Source organism: Wolffia australiana, chromosome 18 (assembly GCF_029677425.1).
Source record: "Wolffia australiana isolate 7733 chromosome 18, ASM2967742v1".
Lineage (NCBI taxonomy): Eukaryota > Viridiplantae > Streptophyta > Magnoliopsida > Alismatales > Araceae > Wolffia > Wolffia australiana.
The window spans coordinates 9,178,454-9,191,139 of NC_135852.1; the positions used below are offsets into that span (position 1 = coordinate 9,178,454).

The following is a 12,686-nucleotide window of genomic DNA, read 5'->3' on the forward strand; positions in this document are numbered from 1 at the left end:
GAGGGCATGCCAAGACGATTGAGCCGATGGCATCCTCGGGTTGTAGTGGGGAGCGCCTGCCAAGAGTGGAAAAGAGAGGAGGGGGTGCGAGCATGTACCGTGTGGTTGGCGAGGGCATCGGCTGTCTGATTACCCTCTCTCAGCTGGTGACGAAAGCACGCTATGCACGAGCGGCACCGCATGATATCTTTCCACGCACGATGTAGTCGCCACAAGGAGCATGTGCCTGAACGAAGCATATCAACCAATATTTGTGAGTCCGATTCCACGACGATATTGTGAAGGTTTCATTCCTCACAGAGGAGTAGACCGTCACGTATCGCCATGGCCTCGGCTACTGTATTAGTTTGTATGCCATAAAAAGAGGAGAAGGCAAAAAGTAAACTCCCTGTGTGGTCTCTGAGGATACCTCCTCCCCCTGCTGGCCCTGGGTTCCCTTTCGCCGCACCATCCACATTCACTTTGAGAAAGCCTATTGGCGGTGGGAGCCAATAAACAACTCGATACTGGATGCGGGTGGCGGTGGGGGTCACCGAGATGCCAATGGAGCGGAGGAGCTCGCACGTGAGCGCTGACCGACCGTCTCGGGGTGGGAGTAGAGGGTGAATGCGCCGAAGCCACAACTGAACTCGACGCTTGATGTCCACAGCGTGCATGGGTGTACCTGCAAATCGAGAAGAATTTTGCCCTTTCCAAATCTCCCATAGAAGATAAGCTATGGTGATGGGGAGGATGGGGCTCCGTGCAGAGCGAGTTGGCGAGAGGATAAACTTGCCAAAATACATAGACGGGGTCAGAGGATGAAGGCAGTCAGTGATGAGACGCCAGCATTCCACTGCCGTCTCACTATGGAAGAAAAGGTGGTCGATCATCTCCGTGTGCAGGAGGGTGGGACAGCAATGGCACTGTGAACTAATAGAATAGCCTATCCGAGTCACTCAGTCGCTAGTCGGTAGGCCTCGGTGTAGGAGTCTCCAAAGGAAAAAGGAGACGCGTGTATGGATCGCCGGATGCCAGATGCGCTGACCCCAATGCTGTGAGGGAGATTTCACACATAAATGCTCCCAAGAGGAACGACACGTGTGTGCTCCATGGGATGTGAGTGTCCAGATGGCACAATCAGCACTAGAATCGAGGGGCGTAGTCTGGACCTCAGATAGGGTATCCAAGGGGAGACCGTGCTGCTCCCATAGGTGTGGTGTGTTGCCTCCTAGCAACTGGGCCACAGTGAGGCGCATGCAGTGTGGTACGAACTGAGGATGACAAGCTAGTGGCGCATCAGCATGCCAAGTATCATACCACGCGCTAACGTCTCCTCGACCGATATGCCAACGGGTCACATGAATCATCTCAAGCCAGTGGCGCTGGCACGTCCGCCATCGCTTGGGGCCCTGAATATCAAGCTCGCACCGGGCCCAGTCTCCGTATTTGGCTAAGATGAAACTCCCCAATGGGGAGTGAGTGGAATGCATACGCCATACAAGTTTCTATTGAAGCGTGTCTTGGACGTCCGAGAGGCGTCTGATCCCTAGACCCCCTTCGACCGTCGGCCGGCACACTTTCTCCCAAGAAACCCAATGGTGTCGCCTCTCTCCCTCGAGGTGACCAGACCATAAGAAACGCGCGCATAGGCTCTCCACAGAGCGGAGAACCGTAAGAGATAGTGAGTGGACCGCCAGAGTGTGTAGCGGGATACTCATGAGGACATGCCGGATAAGTTGGATGCGGCCTCCTGGGGGTAGGAAACTAAGTTTCCATCCCTCCAATTTCTTTCTGAGCTTGCCTAGCACGACATCAAAGTAATGGTTGTGAGTAGGGCCAAGAAAGATAGGGCATCCAAGGTAGTCGAACGGAAGCTGGCCTCGTGAGTATCGTGTGTAATGCTGGATGATCTCAGAGCGCATCGTAGTGGTGGAGGGGCCCACAATATAGCTGCTCTTTGAACTATAATGAATATGAAATGTCATGAGTTTGAATAGGCTAATATTAATTTCTGGCCTTACTAAGAACTTTATGCATTATTTGAACTCAAATTCAATAAATATATTTCATTTTATTGCTTGACATAATCCTTAGTCAGATAAAAATAAACAATGTTCAAAATCATTTAATTAATCAAAATCATAGATAAAGAGTTTTATTTATGATATAATCAGTTAGTCTCGATAGTAATTTATAGTTTCCAAAAATATATAGTCAAATCATGAAATTCATTACACTAGGAAGCTTTCTCTGAGTCAAACATTGTCCATCATGGTCAACGGGATCAATCCAGATAGTAGACTGATATTTAAATGTGCAAAATTTTAACTTAAATAAATAATATTTTAATTAAAATAAGGCAGATTTGCTTAACGTTTATCATATGTCTGCATCCTGCACTGAATTCAGACTTTGGTATCTGGTAAAGCATAAATTCGGGTTAATCTATCCATATGAAGCTTTGTTTTATACGACATATTTATAATTTTCCGTACAAGTATTAAATAGTGAATAGTGAATGATAAATTTGATTTGTATTTCATGAATTTGTATAATTTTAGAATTAAATATAATGTAATAAAATTAGTGAAAATTAACACAAAATTAGTGAAATAAAGTGTGAAAAAATATTAATCCAATTTAACCTATTTTATTCAAAGTTAATGAAATGATTTTGTAATTTTTTGGAATTTCCTAGAGAGAAATCTTACTTAATTCTAATTAAACATCTTAGCTAGCGCTTTGGCAACACTAGTGACGATTGATAGGAATATCATGAATGGAGTGAGCAGATGATTTTGACCATCATGAATCACGGTAGAGATGGTTGCCTATACACGTTGGTGAGCAGCATAGCAGGGGGGTAATGCAAGCCAGTGATGAGATTTTTACCATTGCCAATGGTGACAGAGATGAGGTAGATTCACGCCCACAAGCAGTGGAGCCGATGGTGGCTGATGTAATACGACCTGCTGGGATCGGTCGGCTAGTATTACGTCACAAGGAATGAATGGATGCGTGAAATGCAAACCGATGAAAAGAAATAGCCAATGAGCAGTCGAAAGGATCAACGGAAAGGGGTGTGAGTGATAAGTCCATAATTGATGATAATATTACGTTGTTGTTTAGGGTTTTTAGACTTATGCAGTAAATTTCTAATTTCCTTAAACACGGTCCCGTTAAAGGGTGAGTAAGGGTCGAATCCACAGGGCAGAACAGAATTCAGTAAAGATAAAGATTTCGGAGAAAAGAGACGAAATTAGGGTGGAAGAGAAAGTGAAATAGATGAGAAGATGAGAAGAAGTGCGAAATCGATCTAGTGAATCTTGATTTTGTTTCCAAGATCGAGATTTACCAGATAGATAAATTGGGATTGAAACTGGTTCAAAGATTCTAAATTTAACAGAGAACAAGTTGAAGAAACTCTTATTCTATTTTTTTTATATAATTTTTTTATAAGATGATTAGTGAACAAACGAAGAGAGTGATGCTTCCTAGTTCAATTCGTCAATTACGGGCCTGTACATTACGCCCAGACCATGGCGGCTTGCAAAAATCATAATCAAGCAGAATAACAAGGAAAGGACTCACTAATCAAGAAGTTCGAACACAGAAACGACCTCCAACAGCCCCTCTTTCCTTCTGGCCAACTAGGTTGGGGAGCAATGTTCCGAGATGAAAAACGAGGGCTTTTTGTGGCCCTTTTCACAATCTGAGGGCATGGCTGGATAGAGGGTGAAAAGACAAATCAGCCCATAAAATTTCAGCCCAAACCGCCTTCTGGATCGCGAGATATTGGCCCTGGAAGTTGGCCAAAAAATCACGATTTTCCACTCTCTCCTCCTCTGATTGGGCCACGTCGCCCCTTTGACTCACTATTTTAATAGCTCCAACAACCGCTTTGGGCGGTCCAATCGGAAAGCGCCACGTCGCCTTAAATCGGACGATTCCGATTGCGCCACGTGGCGCACTCAAATAAATCGCCCCTAAAATAATTAAAAAATCATTAAAATTTATTTTTAAAGCCAAAAAATTAAAATAAATACATACTTTGAATCAGAAAAATGAGATCTATCTTATTTTAATGTCCGAATATTCAGGAAAAATACCAAAAAATCAGAAAAATCAAAACATCATTAAAATCATGAAATTAATCATTTTTAATTATGATAACGCGCATATAACAAGATTTTTCTCTAAATAATTGGGTAAAAATACCCTAGTTAGCACATAAAATTGCGCGTTATCAGTGAGCCACGCCGATCGGTGAGGGAAGGTGATCCTAGGATCAAACTCCCAATGACCCGCAAGAACTACTAGACGACTACGACGAGACGGGTCGGGGGCGACCCTGGAGTGTCCGGCGTCTAAGACAGTGGTTAGCCCTTCAACCACAAGAAAATCCTACGCTCAACGAAGATGGCTATCCTATCCGATATTCGTAGTGAAGAGTATGCAGAGGACGCGATAGCGGAAGATGGGACTGCAAGTAGTAATAATACTGGTAAGGATGGAGAGGAGACGAGTGGTACCTGAGTAGTGCTAGTCCACGATGCAGTGAGGCCTTCGGAGTTGGCGACGGAACCGGTTGAGTTGGAGTGATAGCAATCCTGTTGTGAGCTACTGATGTGGACGGAGGCGAGCACCGGGCAGATCTTCCGCACACAGGAGGCGCTCGCAGGCAGTGAGGAACAAGCAGCGTCACAGGAAGATGAGCACGCTGTACTCACAATAATCCGGCGTGCGGTGCGTGCCTGGCTGAGGGGAAGTCTCCAACGTGCGGCGCACAAGGACTCCTTGAGCAGACGGCGCCCTCAGGCGAGCAGACACCGCGCGCGCGCGGCCGGCTGTCGTGCGGCTCCCACAGGCAGGGGAGCGAGCGGACGCCTGGCAGTGGGGCACGCGAGACGAGCCCTCAAGGGAAGGGGCGGCCAAGATGCACGCAGTGGGGCACGGGACGAGCAGGGCTCGCGGCTGACGACGCCGGCGCTTGCGGTGTCCGGGAAAGCGCGGGCGACTGGGGCTCACGCGGGGGCGAGCGAGGAGGGTTGCAAATGGCGGGTTCCCTCGCGGAAAGCCGCAGGGCTGGACGTCACGGCAGGATGGAGATTCAAGGGCGGAGGCGGCGACGAGCAACGCCCCCACGGGCACGAGGAACTGTCGGGGAGGAGAGGAAGGTCGGGCTATGGAGGCGGGAATTCTTGGCGGCAGGGGTGGTTCTTGAATCCGAGGAGGGTTCTATAGGTGGAGAGGACGAGGAAGAAGGGACGTGGGCGGCAGGGTGGAGTCAAGAAGAGGGTGGGTGGCGAGGATTGGCTGGGCAAGGGTGGCAAGGATGTTGGAAATGTGGGCGGAAGGAAGGTGATACAGGAGAAGATAGGAGGGTAGGAAGAAGGGGAAGGGATGGGCGACAGGGTGCTGAGTTTGATGACAGGGAAATCTTGGCCAAGAAGGGGTTTCTTGGCTATGAAATCACCAAGAACCTTCCAAGATGGAGGAGTTCTTGATGGATCTGGGCAAGCTCCCTTGGTGGAGTGGGAATCCCAGGGCGGCGGCGCGTCGGCGATGTCTCGAACCTCCAGGCACATTCGGAGTGATCTCGACGAAGGGACGATTCAGCTCCAGACAGCAGCGACTTCTTGAAAATCTTTCCTCGCACCGGAGTGATCTCGACGGCGCGCTTAGACACGTTCCCTCAGAGTAATCTCGACGAAAGAACGTGGGCTCTACACCACGGAGTGATCTCAACGTGGGTGAGGTTAGCCAGGCCTCCTACACTAATTCCTAAGGTAGGGGAGACACAAGCTTGATAACTTTCAACAAATGACTCCAAAAGGTTCCTTGGGCATGCCATCCCCTTATATAGTGAGGATGGGTGCCAAGTGAACGTGGGGAGAGGACAAACCGTCGCGAGACGTGGTTCGACCTCTCCTTACAAATTTGAAATACAAATAAAGTGAAAAAGGGAAAGACGAAGGACGGGGCCCAACATTGGCCTAGTTCATAAAATCCAGAAAAGACATACAAGCAAGAAATAATTGCAAGTAAAATAAAATACTTACGCGGGGTACTTAAACCCCGAGTGGCGCACGTCGACTCGAGCCGCTCGACGTGGTTGCTGGCGTCCCGTGGTGTCTTCTTCCCGATGGTCCTCCATCAGTGGCATTCATGATGGTGATAACATAAGCTATTGATGATGGTAGCCTACGAAAAAGGACAAAGACGTACTCATGAAAATGATGAAGATGACACTAACCTCATAGTCACATACCGAACAAGCTGAATGGTGTTCTTTTTTGCATGATCCTCAACTAAAATATCACTCCTTCAATCCTTCACTCTATGAATGCCAGAAAACAAACAAACAATATTATGAATGAGTAAAGTTCAGATAATTGTAATTAGTAATAAAATCTAAGTGTACTTTTTTTCAAGGATGGGAATGTCTATCTATAAATCCAAGTGGAGAATGGGTAGAGATAAGGACAGAACTACCCTAAAAGTTTTAGTTCATAACTCCTAGACCACTAAATATTCCATTTGAACAATATAAGTCAACAGTTTTGTCCCTCCTTGATCCATCAAGTTGTTTTCCAGCATGGCACAAATTTATGAAAACTGAAAAAACTAAAAAGCTCCTAAAAATACTTAAATAAATTCAAATTTATATATTATGATGTGTAAAAATATTTTCTTCTACAAAGTTGATGTCAATTTCATAAAAATATAAGAAAATGGGGAAAATTATAATTTCATTCTAAAAATATAAATACCCTTAAAAATATAATTTCCTTTAAATAAATCCAAAGCTAAATTTTTTGGTTCATAAAATTATTTTATCTATGATTTTAAAATCATAAAAATCCATAAACATACTAGAAAATTGGGAGAATTGGAATTATAGTAAAAAAAGTATAATGAGTACCTAGAAAATATTTAACATAATATACATATATTGTATGACTCATAAATTATGTTTATGAAATTAATTTCATAAAATTATGCTTAGTTTATAAAATCAAAAAATCTAAAATTTATTCTAAAATACAATAAATTGTTTTAATCCTTAATAACATGCATTTGTGGTCATTTTTTTATCAAAATAAAAAAATAAAATACATGAAATTGTTATTAGAATTAGCAGGCTACTATAACTCATTTAAGCATCAGTAGCACGTTTATGTATCCTTATAGGGGCTGAAGATAAGGGTGGAACAGATAAAACTCACATTTCTGCAGCCACTATAACTCATAAAAGATGGTTAATAATGGCCTTTGGGCTGGATATGTCTCTGAAATTTTCTAGGGATAGTTATGAAAGCAGCTCCCCTTGAGATTATAGAATTGGATGAATGCTCTAGAATGTTTGACAGGTATAGACAAAGGATGATGATTAATAACAGGTTCACTTCGTGGGTCTTTAATGGGTGAGGTATCACTTTTCTGCGAGAACAGGGTTGTGTGAGTTGTCCTTCAAAGAGATAGATGGAGATAGAGGTGAGAAGCAAGGGTGTCCTAGTCAGAAGACCCTACCTGGCATTTATTGGTATTTAAGGGTCTTGCATTGCCTTGGAACCACCTCTCATGTTCATTTCAGCCGCATCTTTCTATCATTGACAATTTAATCATGGGTGGTCTACGCGAATCAATATAATTTTTAACACACCCAATAGAGATATGGCAACCCTTGATTCCCCTGCATAGTGTGCTCGTAGAGGTTGCATCAACATGTGACAGCCTGTATGCTTTCAAATTTTGATCATTTTACATGTCAGCACATAGAAGGCCTGATTACTCCTAAGATAAAAATTATTAAGAATAATAATGATTAATGGCTTCATGGCACTCGTACCTGTACTCTCAGAAACAGTAACAATCATTTCATCTCGTTAAAACCTTATCATATGATTGGTTGTTAACCGATCATTGAAATTATATCAGACAAGACCACCATTAAAGTAATAAAAATTTAATTAATTTGAAGAAAAAAATGAGAGCAATGTTTGATGCAATTTTCACTCAAATAATATTGGGGGAAAGTAACTTGATTTTGTTGTTCAGACACCAAAGGGTTAGACAATTATCATGAAAACATAGAATGCATGGTCAAAGGGATTTCATAATTATTAGTAATGTAAGTGTGAATCAGATATTAAAAAAAAAATCAGTCCACTCTTGCAGAAAAATATCCTGGAACCGTCTAGATTTCCCATAAACTAGATTTGGTCACCAGTATAAAAGTCTTTGGGTGGGAAGATTCAGGGCTATGTAAACTTGTCAAGGATTTTTCAAAGTAGACCCTATCATGACGGTTGGCTCCTTTAAGACTGTCCCAATTAAGGAATCCTGGGTCTCATACTGTTAATCCATGTAGGCAGCCAAATATGACTCATGCGCATCAAGTCTAGGGTTGGCCCAATCTTCCTCATTTGAAGCAATCTATCATGTAGGGTATACTTTTACCCTTCTACATTGTAAAGATTTCCACAGCCTCATAGAGAATATTATATACCTTGGACATCATCCCACTTTAAATCGATACATGGCCTGGACAGATGACTGATATGACTAGTACCAGGGATGTTGGATGCACTGAATTGGATAGATTTTAATTTTTTTAGAAAAATCTTGTTCTTATCCAATATATGATGTTAGAGACTTTCAACATCATCTGTCATGTCCCATCCTCACGTTCCCTTCCATATGTCTTGTCAAACCCTAGTTCTAAGTCAGTCTGGAGTTTTACCCTTTATTTTTATTGCATAATAAAGACAAATATGAGAAAGCTGGGACAGGTTGGTACACTGAAGAAGAATCTTGTCAGCACCGTGGGAAGACTTCAAGACAAATAATAATATTTAATAATCTCCCTCGTTATCTAAGTTATCATCTGACAGGCAGTACAGTGTCTGCTCCATGTGAGGGGCAAGTACATGGGCAGGGACTGTCGCCATCAGCCGAGAAAGGATGGACGATCGAGCGGCCCAGAGAGCGCCACGTGGCTCGCGCCTTGGCTTTTCTTGCTTCTTGCTTCTTCTTCTTCGTCCTGCTCAAAGGCCGTCGCTGCTGCCCTCGCTGTCCTGGCATGGCGCCGCGGACTGGATTATAACCCGTGCTCCGGACGTAAGCCTGTAATGTTAACTTCATTATTAGCGACGTGTCAAAGAGAGAGAAAGAGAGAATACAGTAGGGACAAAGCAGGAAATTAAGGATGAGATAGAGAGAGTGTATGTGGGTGTGTTCAGAGATAACAATTGTGTCAGAGGGAGAGAGAGACAGAGAGAGAGGTGTTAGAAATTCCAATTGGGTCAGCGAGAGAGAGAGAGAGAGGACAGAAATCGAATAGGACCGGGGAGAAGAAAAGACAGATAGAGAGAGAAATCAGAGATTTTGGAGAGAGGAAAAGTCCAACAGAGAGAGAGAGGGAGAGAGTAATAGGAAGAAATAAGATGAAATTCGGTTCGAAGGAGGGAGAGGTCAGACAGTTTAGTACTGGGTGAGACCCAGAGAGAGAGAGAGAGAGAAGTAGGAGTTTACTACAGGGTCAGACAGAAAAAGAGAGAGAGGTAAGAGTTCACTACAGGGTCAGACAGAGAGAAAGAGAGAGAAGAGCTAGAGAGAGAGAGAGAGACAAGTGGGGATGAGGGGTGAAAATATACAATTGGGTCAGACAGAGAGAAAGAGAGAGCTAGAGAGAGAGAGAGAGACAAGTGGGGATGAGGGGAGAAAATTTACAATTGGGTCAGACAGAGAGAGAGACACAAGGGATGCGGGGTGAAAATTTACAATTGGGTCAGACAGAGTGAGAGAGAGAGAAGTGGGGATGAGGGGTGAAAATTTACAATTGGGTCAGACAGAGAGAGAGAGAGGGAGGGGAGTCAGAGTTTACTACTGGGTCAGACGGAGAGAAAGAGAGTGCTTGATAGAGGTCAGAGTTTACCACTGGGTCAGATAGAGGAAAAGAGAGAGAGAGAGAGAGAGAGAGAGAGAGAGAGAGAGAGGTCAGTGTTTACTATTGGGACGAACAGAGAGAGAGAGAGAGAAAGGTCAAAGTGTTACCTTTCTTCGATCTTGATGACCCTATCTTCTCGATGGAAGGAATCCGTCCTGAGGGAGGAGGCCATGGAAGGGGAGGCGACGGGGACCCCGCAAGACGTCAGCTGGCAATCCGCCGGACTCGGGGAAGAGAGAGGCGGCGAGCGCGGCGGCGCCGCACCGTCTTTCTTCGAGTTATTTCCCCCCACAACTCTAACAGACTTGGGGTGGCGCTTCGACTGTGCCTTTCCCTCCGGCGGAAGCGGCGACTGCGGGCTCCTGCATTCAACACGCCGACGATCATGAACCCTGAATTACTGCTTGCAGACAATGACCAAAAGTCGTCGTCGTTAACGTCGTCGAAATTGGATCCAAATGAGCATAATTTCTTTTTTTTTTGAAATTTTGAATTGTGATCACATGCCCAAGCTGTGGTCACCAATCCTGGTACTGCTCTCGCCCAAGCACACTTAACTTCGGAGTTCTAATGGGATCCGGTACACTAGTGTGCTGGTACTACCATCCAAATGAGCATAATTTTGATGATTTCACAAGCGTTGGATCCAAATTATTCACGTTTAATTCAACACCTACACTGGAAACGGGTATCTGCTCAAAATGGTGCACAAAAAACGAAGATAACAACAATATTTGCTTATATGACAGGACGCCGATGACGAGAAAATATTTCGACCACAACACGATGACCCGTTTGTCTCGCCATCGTCATCATAACCGACAGATGATAATGAACTTCATCCAAGAAATCTTGGCTCGAGCACTTCCCTGATCAAGATTTCGTCACCGGCGCTCGTCATCCGAGCGAAACAAATGAACAATGACGAAGATCTACAGCGTCATCGTAATCATGGCGATGGAGATGATTTCGTCATACCCATCTGAATTTAATTGAAAAATAAACAAGGGAAAGATGAGATCAAGTACCAGTCACCGCCGTTTGACTGCTCTTCCGGCCTGGTCTCCGCCAACCTCGGGCTCTTAGACAAGCCGTGGATCTCCCCAAGCATCATAGAACCAGAGAAAGTCGGCGGAGATGGAAATTCCGAGTGGGAGAACGTCGGGCGATACCTCGGAACAAGGCCCAAACTATGGTGACCCTTCACAGAAATCGACCCGCAAGTGATCAACTGCATCAGCACGCTGATGGGTTTCATCTTCGCGCTTCCTCCCGCGACAGGAATCTCCTCTTCGAGAATTCTGAAGCTGTTCAAATTTCGAGCAGCATCGGCCCTGATCAGCGATTCAAGGGTATCGATCTTCCCTCCGGGAGAGAAATTGCCGGTGGCAGCCAGCGGAGAAGTGATCTCGTCTCTGATTAGCTCGCAGCTTCGCGAAGAACGGGGGGGTCTGTTCTTCTGCAAATCGGCTGTTAATTCTTCGGAAGAGATTGTTCTTCCCGGGGCGCGCTTCGTCCTCTTCGAAGCCCCCCCTTCGGCTTCTTCCGTCTGCGTAGCGGCGTCGGCAGCTCCCATGGCTTTATGAACTCTGTACTCGTTCGAGGAAGGGGATGGAATCTCCTCCTTGGCGGCGGAAGGGGAGGAATCTTGGCTTCTAGAGGCGGACGGAATCTCCGGCGGCGGCGGCGGCGGCAGCGTCTGCTTCGGGTTGCTGGATTGGGCTCTCGATCGGCCTGAAAATTAGGGTCCTTTTGATTTGGGGTTGTTCTTCGATTGAGGAGAAATCAGGGGTTTGATTACCAGAATTTGGGGAAGAATCGAGGATCTCGGAGCCCTTGAGAACGTACTCGTCGCCGTTGGTCGGGAGAACGAGATCGTCCTCCGAGAGATCGTGCCACACGAACCCGTTCTTGTAGCTCCTGCAACGGCAAAATTGAGATCCGACCGCCATTGATTAGAAATCTTTCAAGGATTATCACCTCTTGCAGGACCAGGAGTAGGACGCGGTCACCCTCTTCCCCCGCAGCGCGTTCAACCGGTTGATCACATCTGAAAAAACCCCACCGTTGTTCGGATTTTTGAAAAAAATTTGCGAGTTCTTCGGGAAGTTGCTACGAACCTCGAAGGAACAAGCCGTCCGGAGAAGAAGTCGGGACTTCGATGAAGTGAGGGTGTTCGAGATGGCGATTACGGCAGAGGTAGTACACCACGGGCACTTTCCTGCCGTTGGATTGGCCTCTCGGCTGATGATTCTGGTGATGATGATGCTTCGGCGGGGGTTCTGTCCATACTTTTGCCCTCTCCGGGCTCGCATTCCCGAACTTCCTCATCCTCTTTCTAGCTTCTTCCTACTCCATTCCGGATCGATCTCCCCCTCAAATTCCCCAATCCGAAGCTAAATCTCTGCGCCAGACAACTCTAGAAGAGAAGAATCACCGCGAAGAACAAGAAAAACGAGGATCAAAGACCAGAAATCTCACCATTGCTGCTCATTGAAATCCGCCGCCACCGTCCTCGCCGAAGAACTACTAGAACTGGACCGTGAACCCCATTAAATCGTCGGTCCGATCGCATCCGACGGCTCAGATCATCTGCAGACTGAGCTCAACTAACGGACGGTCAGGATTTCCCAAAAGGTACCATTTTCCACGGCGTGCGTAGCGAGTCGCACCTAGGACTTGTTAGGCAGGTTCCATCAGACAGCTCAGCAAAACGTGGCGAAGAGAAGAAATGGTGGGCCCCGCCTCGTTA

General features: G+C 45.6%; 1 protein-coding gene across 2 annotated transcripts; it reads right to left on the reverse strand.

Moving 5' to 3' along the window:
- Window positions 1-8,820: 8,820 nt before the first annotated feature.
- Window positions 8,821-12,498, reverse strand: LOC144715162 (protein SOSEKI 3-like). Of its 2 annotated transcripts, none has more exons than XM_078590056.1 (7): window positions 12,416-12,498; window positions 12,055-12,353; window positions 11,915-11,984; window positions 11,736-11,854; window positions 10,963-11,668; window positions 10,042-10,296; window positions 8,821-9,111 (listed from the first exon to the last, which is right to left on the reverse strand). In XM_078590056.1, the coding sequence occupies exons 2-7, from the start codon at window positions 12,263-12,265 to the stop codon at window positions 9,033-9,035; spliced, it is 1,440 nt and encodes a 479-aa protein (XP_078446182.1). In that variant the 5' UTR covers window positions 12,266-12,353; window positions 12,416-12,498; the 3' UTR covers window positions 8,821-9,032. The 2 variants fall into 2 exon arrangements, with proteins under 2 accessions (XP_078446182.1, XP_078446183.1); XM_078590057.1 differs by having other exon boundaries at window positions 12,055-12,338; window positions 12,416-12,472.
- Between the last annotated feature and the right edge of the window lie 188 nt (window positions 12,499-12,686).

Excerpts from the sequence above, each read along its gene's own strand:
- LOC144715162 (XM_078590056.1), bottom strand. The coding sequence starts at position 12,265 with ATGAGGAAGTTCGGGAATGCGAGCCCGGAGAGGGCAAAAGTATGGACA. Across the intron at positions 11,985-12,054 it reads GGACGGCTTGTTCCTTCGAG|ATGTGATCAACCGGTTGAAC; the intron begins GTTCGTAGCAAC and ends GGGTTTTTTCAG. Across the intron at positions 10,297-10,962 it reads CAGTCAAACGGCGGTGACTG|GAGCCCGCAGTCGCCGCTTC; the intron begins GTACTTGATCTC and ends TGTTGAATGCAG.